Source organism: Natator depressus, chromosome 3 (assembly GCF_965152275.1).
Source record: "Natator depressus isolate rNatDep1 chromosome 3, rNatDep2.hap1, whole genome shotgun sequence".
Taxonomy (NCBI): Eukaryota; Metazoa; Chordata; order Testudines; family Cheloniidae; genus Natator; species Natator depressus.
The window spans coordinates 11,244,407-11,263,911 of NC_134236.1; the positions used below are offsets into that span (position 1 = coordinate 11,244,407).

The 19,505-nt window shown below is 45.5% G+C and overlaps 1 protein-coding gene across 1 annotated transcript in view; it reads right to left on the minus strand.

Annotated features, from left to right (window-relative positions):
* Window positions 1-648: 648 nt before the first annotated feature.
* Window positions 649-19,505, minus strand: part of RP1L1 (RP1 like 1) — a 55,371-nt gene continuing 36,514 nt past the window's right edge. The window contains exons 3-5 of the mRNA XM_074946765.1: window positions 8,907-9,084; window positions 1,771-6,671; window positions 649-1,593 (exon numbers count right to left, since the gene is read on the minus strand). Of these exons, the coding sequence (XP_074802866.1) occupies window positions 649-1,593; window positions 1,771-6,671; window positions 8,907-9,084 (6,024 nt within the window). The remainder of the gene's footprint in view (window positions 1,594-1,770; window positions 6,672-8,906; window positions 9,085-19,505) is intronic.

Genomic DNA, 19,505 nt, shown 5'->3' on the forward strand with positions numbered 1-19,505 from the left:
ATCAGGGTAAAGTGCTTAGATACGAGGACGATGAGTGCAGTAGAAATGGATGGCTGGGTAGAACTTGGCTCTACTAAACTGATCCTGCAAGGCATTGCGTGCTTCATTGAAAGGTCAATGGGAACTAAGATCACTCCACATCTCGCAGCATCATGCCCTATACTGGAGAACATCTTAGTAGGAATAAGGAATGGACATTTATGCGGGCTCTGAGCAGACTTTGGCAAATGATCCAGATGGTGTCAGGGTTCCACAGTTTATCAGCATTTGCAAAAGGATTACGTGCAATACATCAAGGCATCCTGAAGTCAGTCACGACGAAGCCCAGCTGAGACACAGATTACCCAAGAAGAAAATACCAGGGCAAGCTAAAGAGTTGGAATAAGAGGGAAATGCACACATGACAGCAGCTCCCCAAACCCACGTTTCTCTTAAACCTCCTCAGTCTACTGAACGCATTGATCAGCCCTCTAGAAATGAGAGTGAGCCACCTTGATTTTACGCATTTCACTTACAGGATTCCAACAGAAGGTTACATGTTTAACTCAGTTAATAGACATGCCCGTTAGGGTGGACTGACTCATTGGTAATACTGGAATACGTAACGAAAGTATATATTAAAAAAAGCCCAGTCTTTGATTAGCAGCTCTAAAAGTCCAAGTCGTCTTGGTCAATCTCATCGGCATTTTCTGTCTTCTTTTTAGTCTTCTGGCCATTATTGGTGTCTTCATTGTTTTGGGGGTCAGCGCCATCAGCACCATTCTTCTCTCCATCTACAGGACTGGTGCATGAGGATGGTCTGTCCTCCTCTTCGTCTTCCTCCTCGTTGTCAGGATACATCTTTGCAGGCTTGCTGCCTCCATCACTGTTAGCCTCCCTGTCAGGATCCTCATTCGGATTCCCATCATCTCTGCACTCTCCTTCACTTCCATCCTCTGACCCTTTCTGGGATTGCTGCGAACAGTTTCCCATGGAAGAGTTACAGGAGAAGGCGGCTGCTTTGGTCAGAGTCTCTGGCCCTTTGCTGCAGTCTTGGTCTCCTCTTGCATCAGAGGCCATCTCAGGAACCTCGCTGTTCCTTGCATCTCTATCTTCATCGTTATCTTGCTTAGGTTCATCACCGGCTGCTTCTGCTGCCTCATCACCATTCTGTGCACACTCAGTATCTCCTTCACTTTCATTTTCCTCCTCGGGTGCTGGTGCTTCTGAACATGCCTCGCATTCCACCTCTGGGCTCGCTTCTTCCACAGCCCCATCCCCAGCATCATCCTGGGACTCTTGTTCAGCTTCTTCGTTTCTGCCCGTGGCTGCTTCTTCTGAGTCTTCAGCAGCATCAGAGACTTTAGCATTCTCTTCACATTCAGATGCATTCTCTTTGTTATCGTCCCTGTCAGCCTCGCCCATGGCCTCCTCCACTCTGCCCTCAGTCTCCTCTTCAGCTTTGGGCTCTTCCTCACTTTCCTGATCTTCATTTTGTGTTTCATCTTCTTCTTCTTCTTTCTCCTCCTCTTCCACTTTGCCATCCCCCTCTTCCTGTTTCACTTCCTCTTCCTCATTCCCCTCTTCCTGTTCCTCTTCCTCATTCCCCTCTTCCTGTTTCACTTCTTCTTCCTCATTCCCCTCTTCCCCTTCCTCATCCCCCTCTTCCTGTTTCACTTCCTCTTCCTCATCCCCCTCTTCCTGTTTCACTTCCTCTTCCTCATTCCTCTCTTTCACTTCCTCTTCCCCCTCTTCCTGTTTCACTTCCTCTTCCTCATCCCCCTCTTTCACTTCCTCTTCCCCCTCTTCCTGTTTCACTTCCTCCTCCTCATCCCCCTCTTCCTTCTTTGTTTCCTCCTCCACTACTTTTTCCTCCTCCTCCTCCTCCTCTGCTTCTTTCTCCTCCTCCTCCTCCATCACCACCTCACAGTTTTGATTATCTGAAATTTCATCTCCCTCAGCAGGGGCTGCTGTTTTATCTTCATTCACTTCCTGTTCTCCTTGCTCATCAGTTTCATGTTGTTCTGGCTCTTTCTCTTCATCGGCATCCAGTTCCTGCTCAGGGTGGTCAGGTTCATATTCACCGTCCTCCTCATTTGGGTTGGTCTCCTCTTCTGCCTCTTGCATGTGCTCATTGGGAATCACCTCGCTGTCCTGAACTGCTTCTGAGGCACAGTCCACCATCTTGTTTTCAGTTTCATTTGCCCTCAGGATTTGCTTTAAGTCAAATGCCCTCACAATCGGGGCATCGGCTGCCACCACCAGGTTTCTTATAGGCTTAGAAGCCATTTTCTTCATTATGCAGGTGTCACAGGGGCAGTATTCTTCTTCACTTGGTTGTTCACTAACATCATCGCCAAGAGCTGTACTGAGACCAAAATTTTCCTCGCCCATTTCAAATGATAAGTCTGTTGTCCCCGGTTGCTTACTCTGGGTCATATTTCTGTCATTAAAGAGAGACCTATTGCGCATGATCTGCAACCGTTGTCTTCTCTGCTCTGTCTGGATTGTTGACTCACGCCTGAGTGTTTCATCTGGAGGCCTTGGAGTCCTCTGCCCTGCTCTGCTTTTGATCTTCCTTAGCTCCTTTTCTATGCTCTTTTGTATTCTTTTACTCACTTCGTCCTTCAGCTCTGATATCATTTTGTCCAGCAGTTCATTGTTCTCTAAGTTCCACCTGATCTTGAACTCATTCATGGCACTGACATAGTGAGTCATGAACTCCTTCTCGATTTTCTTTAGCAGCCTCAGCACCCAGACTGGGTTGGGGTCGACTGATTTTTGCTGGGCAATGGAGTATGTGTTCACACTGGTTTCTGGGATGGCCTTGACTTCGGCTTCCGGATCACTGGGAGAACCCACCCCTATCTCCTCTTCCAAATTGGATTCAGCTTCTTTCTCACCATTGGTATCATCAGCATTTGCATCAATTTCAGCAATGTTGCTTGGTTGCTCAGTTGCCTCATCAATATTTGCTTCTGGAGGTATTTCATTTTCAGCTTCAGCTTGTCCCTCATTTTCATCTAATTTGCTATTTTCTTCCACTTCATTTTCACCCCCTTCGCCATTTTCACAGTTACTACCCTGATCATCTTTATTGTGGTCTGCTTCAGCTCCCCGCTCTGGCGAGTCCGCTCTGGTAGAATCTGCTTCTTCTTCCTCTTTGGACTTTGAGCAGGATGTTAAAGGCTGAGAACACTGTTCTCCTTCTTTACCCTGTCCCTCGGTCTCACTCAGTTCAGGTTCATTCGCTAAACTTGCCCCCTGTTCAGCTGATTTGGACTTAACTGTCTTCTGGGGCAATAAGGTGCAATCTCTGGCACTGGCCACACTTCCCTCTCCTGAGTCACCAGAACCACTACTGACGTCAACCCCGGAAGATGACATTGGAGTGAAGTCTTTGTATGTTGAGTTCTGGGCTTTAAAGCCTGAGCTTATCTTTGTCTGATCACTGCCTGGTTGACCTGAACTCGGACCGCCTTTTTCCACTGTGCATCCAAACCACAGGGCCTGAAAAATGTTGAGCAGTTCTGTATATCTAGGCTTATTCAAGCATTTTGGCTTATCTGATGGACCTAATGGCTCTTCATCAAGGAGCTGTAGACTGGCAAGACAAGTGATCAGAATATTGGCAGAGTTACTGAGCTTCCTCCCCATGGTGGGGGACACTTCAGGCAAACTGTTTGACCGGTCAAATTTTGCTTCTTGTTTTGAACTGAGCAATGCCTTCATTATCTGCACCGAAGTCTGGATAGTGCTTGGCAAGTCCTTTTTGTTATTATTTTGGCTTGAGGTCTCAACAGACTGGCTGCATTCTGCATGATTGGCTTCAGCTCCTTCTGACGTCACCTCAGAAGTCTTCTCCTCTTTGGGGCATTCTTCTGCCTCCTCATTAGCAGCATTGGCTTCAGCTGCCTCTTTTTCCATTTCCTCCTCTACACTGTTTTCGCCTTCCCCTGCATCCTCTTTCTCAGCGGTTTCCTGTTCCGAGATTTCTTGATTATTTTCACAGTTTGATATTTCAGTGGTTGTCTCTGCACATTCCTCTTCCCCATCACCCTCCATTTCATATTTCATAAGCAATGTCTCTTGAGGAATTTTGCTTAGCCACTCCTGGACAACTTTGTCTGGAGATGTATTTGGCAGGGCAGAAGGTGCTAAATCACGATCATCTTCCTCTGGTGCACTGGCCTCTTGTAATTTCTCTTCGCTAGAAGCACCATCCTTTTTTTGCTTGTCATCTGAGTTATTTTCTGCTGCTTTCATTGTATTAGTTTCTGCTGATTTAGACCCTGACGAAGTTGGTCTGGAAGAGTCGACTACTTCTTTCTGCTCTTTGTCCTCAGTCAGCATTGACTCAGTGCATGCACTTGTGCTGGAGGAATTCTTAAACACCGCCAGTCGTATTTTTTTGCTGCTTGGCTTACCTTTTGGTGGGGCTGGGCAGTGCAAACTGTACATCGAGGCAACCTCTGATGCCGATGCTCTGCTAGAATTTTCCACCTCAGCATGAAGATTCTTAATTTTTTTCCTCCTGGCTTTGGATGATCGTGACACACTGGATTGTGAACAGCCATCATTGCTTATTCGGGACAACTCTGTCTCTGCACATTTGCCCTGCATGTCTGAGTAAGAAGAGACTCTTGAACTTGAACTTGGGGGATATCCATTCCCAGCCTCAGTGGTCTGATCACATTTTGAGCATAAAGACTCTGACATGCTTCCATGTCTTGAGCTTGGGGTCTCAGAACTAACTTTGACTTTTCCCTCTCTATCATTTCCATTAGAATCTGACAAACTTGAGGAAGGGGATGACATCTTACTGCTCTCTTCTGATTGGTTTCCCTGTTTGGTGCCTTTTGAAGACTTACTGTAGCACTTATAGGTGCTGCTTGTGCTTTGGTCCTCGTTATTAATGGGAGGTGCAGCTGCTTCATTCATAGATGATGTGCTTGAAGGAAGAGAGTCTGAATGAGATGTGTGGTTCCCAAGAGATTTTTTGTTGATTTCACAGGAACTTTTGGAGTAGTTAGATGCCTTGCTGTTTGGTCTTGAAACTTCTGCGTGGAGAGAATTTTTCTTCTTTTTCTTAGAAGCTGATCCAAGTGATGTCATGGACATTTCAGAACCTGCATCCAGATGAATCTTACTGTGCTTGCTTCTCTTTGATGTCCTGGAAGAACAGGAGGCATTGCACACAAGTATTTCGTCACTGTCACTCCTCCTGCTATTCCCATCACAAGCTTTGGAATGTGAAGAGCCTTCTGTTGAACATCTTTCACATTCGCTGAAGTCATCTTTGAGTGATTCCCTGGGCACCATTTGTGCTGATACTGAACCAACTTCATTATCTTTGTGGTCTTCTTGTTTTGCTTCCTTCTCTTCAGCATCTTTCTTAGGGCAGGACTCACTGGAAAAGGAAGAGATCACTGGATCATTGTCAGAATGTTTGTCCTGGTCATTCTTTGCTCTTGGCATGCTGTACTTGCTAGATCTGCTGTAGACACTATGGGCAGAACTTGAGCATGCAGTTATATCTTCTTCTTCTGCCTTTTTCAAACTGCAGGATGATATGGTCCTTGCCATACTACTCGTTTCCTCACACATACTCATCTTACTTTGTCTGGAGTGCAGAGATGACCTGGACAAGCTACTTCCAACCCTGCTGCCTTCAATTTCATCCATTTCCTCCTTTGAACACTTCACTGAAGAAACTTCCATGCAGTTTTCATCCTCGTTCTGTGAATCGGTCTTACTGACCTCGGCTTCATCAAGAGCTTCTTCAGTATCCAGGTTGTTTTCACAGCTTGAATGGGAGACTGGTCCGAATGAAGATGCTTTTTGGCTACTGCTAGTGTTCATTCGGGTGTATTTCTGTGACTCTTCTCCATTGGAGGCAGCTGTAGACAAAGCGCTTCGATAGTTACACTTTTTAATATTACAGTACTCCACCCTGTTTTCTATAGTCTCTGAATAGCATGACGACTCCTGCACAATGTGCTCAGAATATTCTTCACTGGACGTGGTGTGGATGCTTTCCACGGAGGTCATCTTTTTCTGGACTACCCGCCTACAGGAAGATGTGCTGGAGCATGAAGACCGTGTGTGCCAAGTTTTTCTTATATCAGGCTCCTCTTTCTGGGAAGCATGCATGGGATTCTTCCAAATGTCATAGTCCTGGTGCTGCTTGCCACAGCTGTGGCAGTGAGTTTCCTCAGATTCTGACTCATCGAATTTTGAGATGTAGGAATCAGCATCACAGGGATATAATGAATCTTCCGCCTCTGAGCTGACTTCTAGGTTCATTTTCTGCATGGGGTCCACTCCATTGTCTTCCTCCACCCCTGACTCTTTACAGGGCATCTTACTCATCAAATTGGACTTCTTGATCTGCGTGGACCACTGAAGAGTCTCATCGTTCAGCAAACGAAAGCGGACTTTCATCTCGACGGACAGGCTGCCATCCTTGTTCATGTGCACTCGTTTTTCAATGTCATCGTTGACTAAGGAGTGGGCCAGGTCCCCAGCTTTTTCACGTGGACAGTTGTTTGGGAAAGGAGCACCATTCTCCAGGGATGTGTTGAGACCATTTGCGTAGGACTTTTCTGACGATAAGGAAAATCTCATTGACCTGTTGCTTGAAGCTGATCTTGGGTGGATGACGCTTTTTTTGGCTTTCAGTCCAAAGTTCACTGGAATTGAGAAAAAGAAAACAAAACAAAGGGGGAATAATGAGAATTCTGGACATAATTAACAGAAGTGCCATAAACTGTAACGACAGAATGAATAGTTCATACCAAAAGCTTCTATTCTTTAGCTTTTCTTTTTAAGTCTAATTTAAATTACAAATGTTTTGGTAATGCCTTCTATTCTATCCCATGATGCAGAAAAGAGCATGTCCCACAATGATTGTCCCCCATTTTGTTTAATTTCTAATATGCATTTCCCTAAATATGTTTGCTTCCTTATTCAGCCAAAGGGTACCTGCATTGAGGAACTGCCCAAGCCTTTAGACGAATGTCTGGGTACCGGACAATTATTCTGTATTGTTTGCTGATCCACCTGAATGCTGACAAATGTACGTAGGGCAGAGCACACATTGGAGGGTGCACCCTATGGGTACATTACTTTGAATAATAATAATGCTTATCAGGATTAATGGGGTCAAAATGAAGATGTGTATGTTCGTGTTAATTGCATATCGGCATGAAGATACAAGTGGGTGTAAGAGGTCTGATCGAGTGCCGAATATGTACGAAAGGCCCAGAAAAGAAGGATGAATCAGGAAACACACCTAAGAACACAGGCACCGGCTTCCTCCTTTCCCCGTGGGTGTTCAACCGCCCCTCAGCCCTAGGCCCCACCCCCACTCCACCCCTTCCCCCAAGGCTCCACCCCGCCTCTTTCCGCCCCCCACTCTGGCCCTGCCCCACCTCTTCCTGCCACGTTCCCCCACTCCCCCGAGCGCACCTCATCCCCGCTCCTCCCCCTCCCCTCAGAGCCTCCTGCATGTCGCAGAACAGCTGATTGCGGTCGGCAGGAGGCACTGGGAGGGAGGAGGAGGAGTTGATCGGTGGGGCCACTGGCAGGCAGGAGGCGCTGGGGGTGGGGGTTCTGGCTGCCGGTGGGTGTTAAGCACCCACTAATTTTTTTCCATGCGTGCTCCAGGCCTGGAGACCCACGGTGTCAGCGCCTATGCCCAAGAAGGAGGGTATATCTCACTCAATTAATTCAGGGCCCTCAGCATTGGTGCACTTTGGTCACACCCATTCTCTGTCCGTGATACACAATTGTTTAGTCTCCTGAGAGCTGTAATACTTTGGTCTAATTCTGGTTGTTGGGCTCGGTGTGGCGGTGGCTAGGTAGAGCTTCATGGCCTGTGATACACAGGAAGTCAGACTAGAAGATCTCCCGGTCGCTTCTGGCCTTGAATTCTATGATTTGGTGACACAAAGTAGTTCCCATCCAACCTTACATACGCACTTTAATTGACCCCTTCTTTCAGTCCCTTGTTTTGGCCTCTTTTCCAAAGTGCTGTACTGATATTAGCTAACTAAGACTATGTCTATACTGCCCTGCAGGGAGGACTATGGGTTGTAAACAGCAATGCGCACCAAAGTGCTGCACTGTAACTCCCTGTGTGGACACTGCAGATATGAATTAAAAGGTTCCTAGTTCACATTAACATAATCCTGTTTGAAGAGAACTGTGTGAACGTGAACTAGGAAACTTTTCAGTTTGCACCTGCAGCATCCACACGGGGGAGTTACAGCGTAGCACTTAAGTGCGCACTGCTATTCTCACCCCCAGAGTCCGAACTGCACAGCAGTGTAGACAAACCCTAAGCCTCAAAAAGGTGATTGATACAAAGCCTGTCAAGTATCATTCCCCCATTTCACAGATAAGGAAATGGGAGTCAGAGAGGTTGAACCCAAAGCTAGCATAAGCGAGTGCCTCAAATTAGACACCTAATGAAGTGGCCTGATTTTCAGCCACAGCTCCCAGTGAAGTCAAATGGAAAATACTGACAAGTAACAGAAGGAGTTGGGGGCAGGGGATATGTGGGGAAACAGGGGTTTTGGGGAGACAGAAGCAGGAAAGGAGGAAGTTCAAGAAGGGAAGAGAGGAGGCAGAGATGTGGGGGCGGAGGGGGCGAGAAAGTTAGGCAGAGAGAGGGCATGTGGAAAGGAAACAGAGGAAGGGGGGCAGGGGAAAATTCAAAAGGAAGAAGCCAGAGAGAACAAGGGGAAAGTGGAAATATTTGAGAGTGGTTAAATTATGCAAATAAAGTGATGCGCATGCATTGACCATGCACGTTAGATCATTACAACATGTGCATATAATCTCCAGAATTCTAGATGTCCAGAGGGACAGGTATGGACTGACCGACAGCCCTGCAGCGAGCTGTCTGGGACAACGCAGCTCACCATCTTTCTTACTCCCGTTGTTTCCACTGATGTTGTTGTCACTGGATTGGGAAGCCAGGCCAGGGAGCTTCTCAGCAGAGTGCTTCCTCGAATTCTCCATCACTAATGGTTTAAACGGTTCCCGGCCTACACACACCAGTACGCTGGGGCAGTGGAGCAGAGCCGGCATGCTGTCGATCTGGAGGAAAGAAAACATCTGCTGAGTCACAACATGCTTGTGGACCAGAAGAGTCGTCAAATAGGTAACTGGTTATAAAGAGGATGGCGATCAATTGTTCTCCATGTTCACCGAGGAGACGACAGGAAGGAATCAGCTCAGTTTACCGCAAGGGAGATTCAGGTTAGATATTAGGAAAAAATTTCTGACTATAAAGCTAGTTAAGTGGTGGCACAGGTTACCCAGGGAGGCTGTGGAATCCCTGTCACTGGAGGCTTTTAAGACCAGCTAACAGCAAACAGTCAGGGATGGTCTAGGTTTACTTGATCCTGACCTTTTGAGAACCCATCCAGCCCGACATTTCTATGATTCTGTCAGCTTTGTTCCATCTTTCAGACCCAGAACCAGGTAGGATATAATGGAACCCACTTATACTACCATCACTTGTAATGATAGGACTTCTAGCAGGGGTGAGTAAGAGCCTCCAGTCATTTCAGGGCACTCCAACAGACTTTCTTCTCCGTTTAGGGTATGTCTACACTGCAATGGGAGGTGTGATTGAAGCTCAAGCAAGCACCCCCCAGCCCCGCGAGCTTTGATCTGGTTAACACAGCTAAAAATAGCCATGAAGATGCTGTGGCGTGGGATTCAGTGCAGACGAGCAACCCGAGCACATACTCAGGTGGACTTGGACAACCTGCATTGAAGCCCATGCTGCCGTGGGTTCCTCTGCTACTTTTAGCCATGCTAGCTCGAGTAAAGCTAGTGTGGGGTATGCCCACATGAGCTGCAGTCATCCCTGTGATTGCAGTGTAGACATACCCTTAGAGTACAAACTTATCAGTGGAGTGCAGCTTTAATCGGATTCCACACTGCTAGTTCCTTTGCAGTGTGGCAGCTATCACCTGCTGGAGACCTGCTAAATGCTGCATTCCGGGGCCATGATCCTCTCCTCTTCCTCCTTTGCGCTAGATGAATGAAAGAGAGAAGAGAAGCTGCTACCTCCCTCTTACAAACAAAGAAATTAGATAAAAAACATAAAATACTGGTACTGGAACTCTATTTCTTAAAATCCAGAACCTTAACCCACAAGCACCAAAACCAGAGAGAGACAAAGCAAGCTGCTCCCTAAGGCAAACTCACCCCACCTTGCTCAAGGCTGGCTCTTAGCAGACACTGCTGAAAGACCAGATCACACGCTTCCCTACAGAGCCCACTAGTCTGCAGGCAGGACCAGGAAACCCCCCTGAGGAATTTAACATTTATCATTTTAACAGTTTCAATACACCACACGCCCTGTCCCGCGTGCTGCTCTCAGATGGGAACAAGGAGGAGTGGACCTCACGAGACCTGCTCTTTGCTGGGAGTGATGTTGTGTCTTCCCAGAAAGGGGATCCCCATCCTCCCACGTGTAACCCATGCTAACACTGTGCCTGTTTGTCCCCGGCTAAGCCACTGCTGCCCCCACACCCCGCTGCAACCACAGGGGGTGAAGTTAGGCCATGACATTAAACCTGGCGTGGCAAGTTCTCTTGCCAGGGAGGCCCTTTCCTGCTATAGTGAAACACTGCTGTGGAAAAAATACTTCCCCATAAGGGTGTCCCAGTTTCCTTTAAGGATAGATAGCTGACGTGCTCTGGTTCCCATCGCAAAGAAACAGTGCTGCAAAACAGACAGGAGACGTTTTCAGTATTGTTAGAAACATTAATACTAATACTTCTACCAGGGAATGGATTTGCATCTCATTCTGATGCAGTGCTTATTCATCATTGATTTAGATTATTATCTAACACGTAAAGGCCTCAGCCTGGCTGGGCCCCTTTGTGCCAAGTACGGTACAAACATATAACTCAATCCCTGCATTGAAGAGCTTATCATCTAAAAGACAAGACATAACAGGTGAATGAGACAAACAAGCAGGCCAGGGTGTGAGGGAAATGAGGTAGCTGATAAGGTCATAGAGACCTCAAACTATAGAATAGTCCATTTACAAGCAATTCTGGGTATATGCCGGGGGTGGCCAACCTGTGGCTCTTCAGAAGTTAATATGCGGCTCCTTGGATAGGCACCAACTCCGGGGCTGGAGCTACAGACATCAACTTTCCAATTTGCTGGGGGGGTGTTCACTGCTCAACCCCTGGCTCTGCCCCCACTCCACCCCTCCCAGCCCCCTCCCCTAAGCCTGCCGTGCCCTCGCTCCTCCCCCTCCGAGCCTCCTGCATGCCACGAAACAGCTGATCGGGAGGTGTGGGGAAGGATGGGGAGGCGCTGATCAGTGGGACTGCCAGTGGGCAGGAGGCACTGGGAGCTGGGGCGGGGGGGACTGATGGGGGACTGCTGACGTATTACTGTGGCTCTTTGGCAATGTACATTGGTAAATTCTGGCTCCTTCTCAGGCTCAGGTTGGCCACCCCTGGCATATGCTTTCTCTAGTTTATTTTTGTATTATAAGGGAGAGCCAAAGGCAAACAGGAACTTCGGGCCCTGTCCTACAAGCCTTTCACACGTGCACCCTCATTTGAGATAAAGGTTGTTCTGTGAGGCCTCACCCCCGTGAGGAAAATTAAGACCTGTAACCCATTTCTGCTGTATTTCAGCCAGTGGCAGGAGCACTAGGGTAGCTGGGGGCTCAGAGCAGTGTTTGTAGATTTTAAGGCCAGGAGGGATTCTCCAATTCTCCAATTTGTCAAGGTCATTTTGAATTCTAATCCTGTCCCCCAGAGTGCTTGCAACCCCTCCAAGCTTGGGGTCATCTTCAAATTTTATAAGCCTATTGTCTACTCCATAAGCATACTCTCCACTTCATCTCCATTTATGAGCTTACGCTCCACTCCAAGTCATTAATGAAAATACTAAATAGTACCAGACCATGGACTAACACCTGTGGGACCCCCCAAATAGATACGCTCTCCCAGTTTGACAGAGAACCACTGAAAAGTACTCTTTGAATATGGCCTTTCAACCACTTGTGCACCCCCTCAACCATATTTCCCTAGTTTGCGTATGAGAATGTCTCATGGGACTGTGTCAAAAAGACTTACTAAAATCAAGCTACATCACATCTACTGATTCCCTGCTATCCACTAGGCCAGTAACCCCTGTCAAAGAAGGAAATTAGATTGATCATTTATCTTCTTGATAAATGCATGCTCGTGATACCAGATACCCCTATTATCCTGTAGGTCCTTACAAATCTATTGTTTAATAATTTGTTCCAGTATCTTTCCAGGTATCACAGTTAGTCTGACTGGTCTATAATTCCCTGGGTCCTCTTTGTTCCTCTTTTTAAAGATAGATACTGTGTTAGCCCTTCTCCAGCCCTCTGGGACCTAAGACTTCCTCTATGGGCTCTCAGAGATAATCACCAATAGCTCCAGGATTGCTTCAGCTGGTTCCTCAAGTACCCTGGGATGAATTTCATCAGGCCCTGCTGACTTGGATGCATTTAACTAAACTAAATATTTATTAACCTGTTTCCCCGCCATCCCCTTTTTTGGCTTGATCTAGTCCATGATCTAGTCTGACCTTCTGCATATTACAGGCCAGAGAATTTCACCCAGTGAATCCTGCATTGTGGTGTATTGAAAACTGCGTAAAAATTATACACTACCCCTTTAAATTTTCCTGGTCCTGCTTCCTGTAGGGAAGTTGTGTGATCTGGTGGGTCTTTCAGCAGCCTGTCTGCAAAGAGCCAGCCTAGAGCAAAGTTGGGTGAGTTGGTAAACAGCCTGCTTACTCTGAATGTGTGTTTTTGGTTCTTGTGAGTTAAGGTTCTAGATTTTGAGAAATAAAGCTCTCTTACATTGTAACTGTCCAGAAAGGGTATTTTGTGTTTTTGTCTCGCTTTTCTGTCTGTATGCCATGAATATAACATGCATCAAGCAAATATCTTCTGGTTAAGCTAGAGCATATCTTTCAGAAAGACATTCAATCTTGATTTAAAGATTTCAAGTGATGGAGATGACATAGCATTAAAAGAAATCCCAAGTCCAGGCTGCATTGTATTTCCCATCGATTGAGCTGCACCAACAGTGACTGACAGTTTTCCTAGGGCCAGGTTCTGCCACCCTTGCTCACTGTTGGGTGCACCCTACTCTGCAAATGGCCCCAGTGAAATCAGTGGGGTAAAGGGTGAAAGAATCTGGCCTCTACTGTGTGCAGGGCTTGATGGAACAGGGGCCTTTGTAAGAATTCAGTCTGCTGCTGCTCCCTGACAAATCCTGAATCCTTGTTCAGATCCTGATTCTGCAGCCCCATACTCATGGGACTGCTTGCATGAGTAAATGCTACTCAGAGAGCAAGGGCTGTAGAACCAGGCCCTGAGGTAAAATGCTCAGTGATTTCCAGGGGGACGCTGCCTGGGTTAAGGGCTGCTAGTTCCAAGTGGCCAACATCTCTTATGACCCTGCTGTGTCAGTAGTGCTGTCAGGAACCTGTGCAGCCCAGCTGGGATTTCACATGTTCACCAGGCAGCTGCTGGTCCTCTGGCCAGGAGCTGAAGCTTGAAGAAAACCACCAAATATCTCAAGGCTTGTGACAAGAATTGGCAACACTCAGGGCCTGGCAGCATAGAGCAAGGTTTTAGGATTTGGCTCAGTGTGAATTTTGCCTAAGTGAAGACTGGTACATCCTGCCCCCTTGACATCACTGTCCTCAGTTTGTGACATCACATTACATTTTTATGGAAATCATTAGGCAGTATCCTTGAGGGTTGTGTGGCTAAATACATTAAAGATTGTGAGGGGGGCTCAAGCACTGGGGTGCTGGCACCGTATAAGTACGAGATAGATTAGACAGACATATAGCGGGATGGATGGATGAATAGATACAGACAGACAGAGGCCAAATCCTGCAGTCTTGCTGAGTTCTGCCTTAGTAAAGCAGTAGAATCGAGCCCTTAGCGGAGAATAAGCAATAGAAGTTGATGATCTACTAATTATTATTATTAATTATCATATGTAGTGCTGTAGCACCTAGAGGCCCCAGCCCCACTGTACCAGGTGTTCTACAAACATATAACAGAGAGAGAGAGAGAGAATCTGGCCTATAACGTTTGCAATCTAAGCAGCACTTTGGCTAAGTACAAAACAAGAAAGATCTTGCTTCTGTGCAATTTTTTTTTAATTAAGAGAAAATACAAGAAGGAACCAACCCAGAAAGATCAATCTATCTATATATCGCCCTAGCTGGTTTGTATTTCTGTCTTTCTAGGCTATCAATAACGATAAAAGGTACTTTTGTGCATAATTTCAAAAAGTTCTAGCCATTTTCAATCCACAATTTTCAAAAAGGAGCAATTTTTAGGAGGGGGCAACATTTTTATCAAAAAATTTCAGTTTAAAAAATGATCTGTTTTTTTCATAGCCTACCGCTCTTTCTTCCTCTTCCCCCTCCCCACATTTTGCCACTGGGAAGGAAAGAAAGTGAGGAAAGAGAGGGGAAAATAAATAAAATATAAACCAAACCCAAACCCCATCATAGACATTTTTTTTTCAGATTTCATTAGCAACAACAAAACCAGAAAATTTGGAAAATTATTTTTTGTGGTAGTTTTCATTTTTTTTAAAAAAGGCCATTTTGGGGGATGAAAAATAGTTTTATTCAGGATTTTTCTCTCAGCTGTAATTATATATTTATCTAAGCATTTATACCACATGCATCACTGTGGCATACTGAATGCAGAAAATATATGGAGCTATCTTCTCTATTGGTGTAAATATGCATAGCTTTAGAAATCAATGGAGCTAAACCAATTTATATTAGCTGAGGACCTGGCTCATGCTGCATAATCAGAATTCTTTCTTAAAGAATATGCTTATGGCCACTTTGTTATTTAAAATAAAATGTCTATAACATAGCATATAAAGCATCAGCAGCTTTTTAGCTCTGTATTTCTATATAAGCACCATCTCTTTTCATTGATCACTAGTAATAGTTAGTAATTCACCTAGAACCCTGATGTTCCTTTAAGTGTTGCACGTATTTGCAGAGACAGCTGCTGCATGAAAGGGTTTTCAAAAGTCATTTGATCACATTTATATTGTCCCAAACTCTCCCATTCCATCTGCAGAACACAGATCTCCAGGACTAAACCAACAACTCAGCTCCATCAGCCTCAGCAAAACATTTCCCCCACTTCTTTGCAAATAACCCACCCTATTAATGATGGGGCATACAGTATTGCTACTCAGGAAAACAGGACGCCACTCCCCAGGGCCATCAATATGTCCTCTTTCACCAGTACTAAATTAGCTTCAAAATAGAGGGCCTGATCCTGCACTCAGCACCTTCTGAACTCACTCAGCATGTTGCAGAATGAAACCCATACATTGCTTCTTATGCTTTCCTTTTTGTTTCACAGAGATGAAAAATTAAAATGGCAGGCCCACTCTGGCAACCCTCACTCATGCAAGTGTCCACTGACTGCACTGAACTCTACGGGTGATATCCTGGCCCCATTGACATCAACCCCACTGTCTGTAACTAAAACTCCCACATTAAAATTATGGGCCTGGTTCTGTAATCTTTATTTACATGAGCAGTCCCATTGACTTGATATGAGACATCAGTCAGGTGATAGACCCTCCGTATATGGCTCTTGTGAGATGACATCTACCATATAGTTTTCATAGGCAAATTTTAGGGGGGGAAACACTGGAATTGATTAAAGTGCTTGAGGGACTGGTTTATAAGGAAAGCCTTTTATAACTAAATTGGCTAAAAGGAGGCACAGTAACTACTGTATAAACATTTCTGAAGGATGAAAACACCAAAGAAAGAAAGGAATGGTTCAGGGTGATACAACTAGGACTGGTGGAATCAAATTAAGGAAAGGTAGCATTAGGATGAATATCAGGAGGCAAATAGTGAGGTTGGCGAACAGTCTCCCACACGCCAGGGAAAAAGCTCTAATCCTTGAAACATTTAAACCTAGGTTTCACAAAGAACTGAAAAATTGTCTATAGACCACAATCCTACTCAACTTCCATGACATGGACTAAGTAGTATTTTCATCAGCTGATCTCAAAGTGCTTTACAAAGGGTTAGTATCTTTATCTCCATTTTACAGAATGGAAAACTGAGGCACAGGGAGGCGAAGTGACTTATCCAAGGTCACCCAGTAGGCCAGTGGCAGAGCTTGGAATAGAACCTAGAGCTTCTGAATCTCAGGGCAGCACTTTGTCCATTAGGCCACACTGACTAGATGAATTTAAACTGCAAATTTTTTCCATTTCTGACATTTTATGATTATACAGTATTAGTTATCACCCGCAGCTTTATAATATCAGATACAACAGAACATTGGTATGACATAAGCCAGAAACATAACATACCAGGCTGATCCTGGAATTCTTACTCACGTGAGTAGTTTCACTGAGTGGGCATCATTACAGCAAAATAGAAATCTTCTCTTCATGCCACTTCAAAGCTTTTATGCAGCCAGTGAAGCCCTGGGACTTTTATGGCCTACAGCAGAGGTTGATATTATTTCACTGGATTGTCACTTTGTTGTAAGAGGGGCTGTTATTTTCCTGGAGACATCAGCTATTGTGAAGGGCGCTTTATGCTTCATCAGCAAAGAGAGGAAAGGGATTTCACAGCCACTACCTTGCCCTCTATACCACCCACCCTACATGAAAGCCTCGCTTTTTCAGAAGATGCTATATATGAAATAAAATGATTGGTATTTATTGGTCAGCACAACGTTCCCCACCCTGAGGTTTTCTTCTTTAACCATCTGTGAGATGCTGTGATCATTTCTGGCTCTGAGCATGAAAGGAAACTGCTCAACAGGAGTCAGGAGTACCATTTAGGTGACCATCTCACCTCCCGTGGAAACGATTACCTGTCACACTAGACCACATTCCTCGCAGCTGCAAAAGTGTCTTGGAAGAGAGCCCAGATTGCACTTCCATAGAGCCTTCCATTCCAGGATCTCAGAGAGGCTTTACAAATCTGAATGAGTTAGACCTCACAGTCCCCTTATTATTCCCGTCTGATTGGTTAAGCAACTTGCAGAGAGTCACAGCATGAGTCAGTGGCCCAATCAGGAGTGGAATCCAGACCGGCTGACTCTCCAATCCCAGTCCTAGCTGGTAAGCACTAAACTGCGCTAATCCCATGTACATGGGCAATTGGGAGTAAAATGAAAGGAGTGGGAGGGAAATGAACAACTTGGGAGGAAAGTGATGGTGAAAACCTTCACATTTTTCTTGGCTGAAGCGATAATTCGGAGACCCTAATGCATTCACTGGCAGGCATGTTTCCAACATGAACAGCTTGAATTTCAAAGAGTAAATGCAGGAAGCAATACTTACAGGGAGCAGTGTGCAGAGTAACCTATGGGCTGAAATATGTTCACATAAAAAAAACACATCAAACAACACGGAACAATGAAGCAAGGTGCGGAAATCTCAATCGAGGACGTGATCTGAATCCCCCTGAAATCAGTGAAAAGATTCCCATTGACTTCAGAAGGCTTTGGATCAGGTTTATAGAGAAGGATGGCCTTGTGGGTAAGGCTCTGGACTGAGACTCAGAGATCTAGTTTCAGTTATTGACTGTGTCAGACTCTCTTTGTGACCTGAGGCAATTCACTTGGCTCCCCATCAGCAAAACGAGGATAACAACACTTCCTTTCCCCCACTCTATACCTGCCTTGTTGACTTAGATTGGGGCATGGACTGTCTCTTACTATGTGTCTGTACAGCGCCTAGCACAATGGGGCCCTGATCTCAGCTAGGGACTCTATGTGTTACTATAATAGAATAAATAATATACTTGCCATCAATTAGTGAGCAGAAGGACAAAACCTAACCAATTTGAAAAGTGGAGTCCAATGGGCACAGAGACGTGGCTGGGTTCAGAGGGATGATGCAGAAGGTGTATTCAGAAGCCACCAGAAAACAAAATGATGTCTATTTTGGCTGAGGGGTACAATATAAGTAACGTTAGTTGCTTTTCGCCTGCTTGGCAAAAGACAGCTAAAGAGTGTTGGAAGAGAGAGGGCTACATTTAGAAGCGATGCAAAAATGGGTCCTGCTCACATACAGAGGGATGAAAGGATGGGGTTGTAGCAGGGAATGCAGCCAACGGGGGTGGATCAGAAGGTGAAATAACAAGATGATAAGGTACATTTCTGGACCTTGCCTTCTCTAACATAAACACGTAGCAGTGTGTACATTTTAAGAGACAAAAGCCCTACGAAAAATACCCAACTCCTCTGCCTACACGATTTCCCCCCTGCAGGGAGGTTAAGAGGCAGAATAAACCACACAGGCAAGATGTTAGTCATCTTGCTTAATGTGATGCGGGCATTGTAAGCCTACGTAGAACAGAACAGGGGGCTGCTTTATCCTACACGGCTATTACTATCATTTAATATTTATATTGTGGTAGGCAACCGGGTTGAGCCCAGTCATGCTCAGCGCTGCGCAGACATATAGAAAATGACAGTCCCTGCCCCAACTAACTTACAAGCTAAAAGACAAGGCATGTGACAGACAAGTGAATGGATGAGAGGGGGCAATGGAAAACAATTGGATATTTGCATTTCCTAGCCAATCAGGAGCAGAGATCTTAACTTCCCACCTATCTAGGCTGTTGGCTGCTTTTCCCGCTATAACCTCACCCTCTTGTCCCCTGTGTAAATTACACCTACTCACCCCTGTGAATTGGGCCCCAAAGATTGTTTAGGGCGATGCCCCTTTCAAAGACTCCAGAAGGAACATTGCGGCCCTGGGGTTCTGTGACTGTTGAGAAACAACACCTGGGACACAGGATTCAGAGTAGCAGCCGTGTTAGTCTGTATCTGCAAGAAGAACAGGAGAAGCTGAGCTTCTGAGCAGGACAGAAGGACCTAAAGGAAAGAGCTGGCGAGAGGAATACAGGAAAAACAGGTCAGTTCTTGAGAAACAGGTGAACAGGATAAAGTGAGGGAGGAGGAGGGAAGCAAAGGGTGAAAGTGTGGTTCTACTCTGAGGAGAATATTGGAATGGCATCATAGGGCTCCATGTTCCTTGTCTCTCAAGGGGACCATTCATTTTCCACTGAAAACAATGGAAGTTGGATTGGGCCCTTAGTGGCTCCAGATCAAGTCTGCTACATTTAAAAGTAAAAAGATCTTTCTTTTTGCCTGCCAGTCCTACCAGCTGCCCCTGGAATCATGAATCCACAAGAGAAATGGTCGGAAGTTTTATTTAAAAATGTGGAGATTTTGACAGCAAAAGGAGACTTCTTTTGTGAAAAATGTTCTCCACTTTCCAACCAGCTGTTAACTGCCAAGAGTAAAGATTCTGCAGTGAGAATTCAGGGCCCAAGTCGGCTCAGCGTCTCTCACATTGGGGTAAATCAGGAGTATTTCCAACACTGAGCATTCAAAAATCATGAATCAGCTCCTCCCACCCATAAAAAAATATCATGAGATTAGCTTAAAAAAAAAT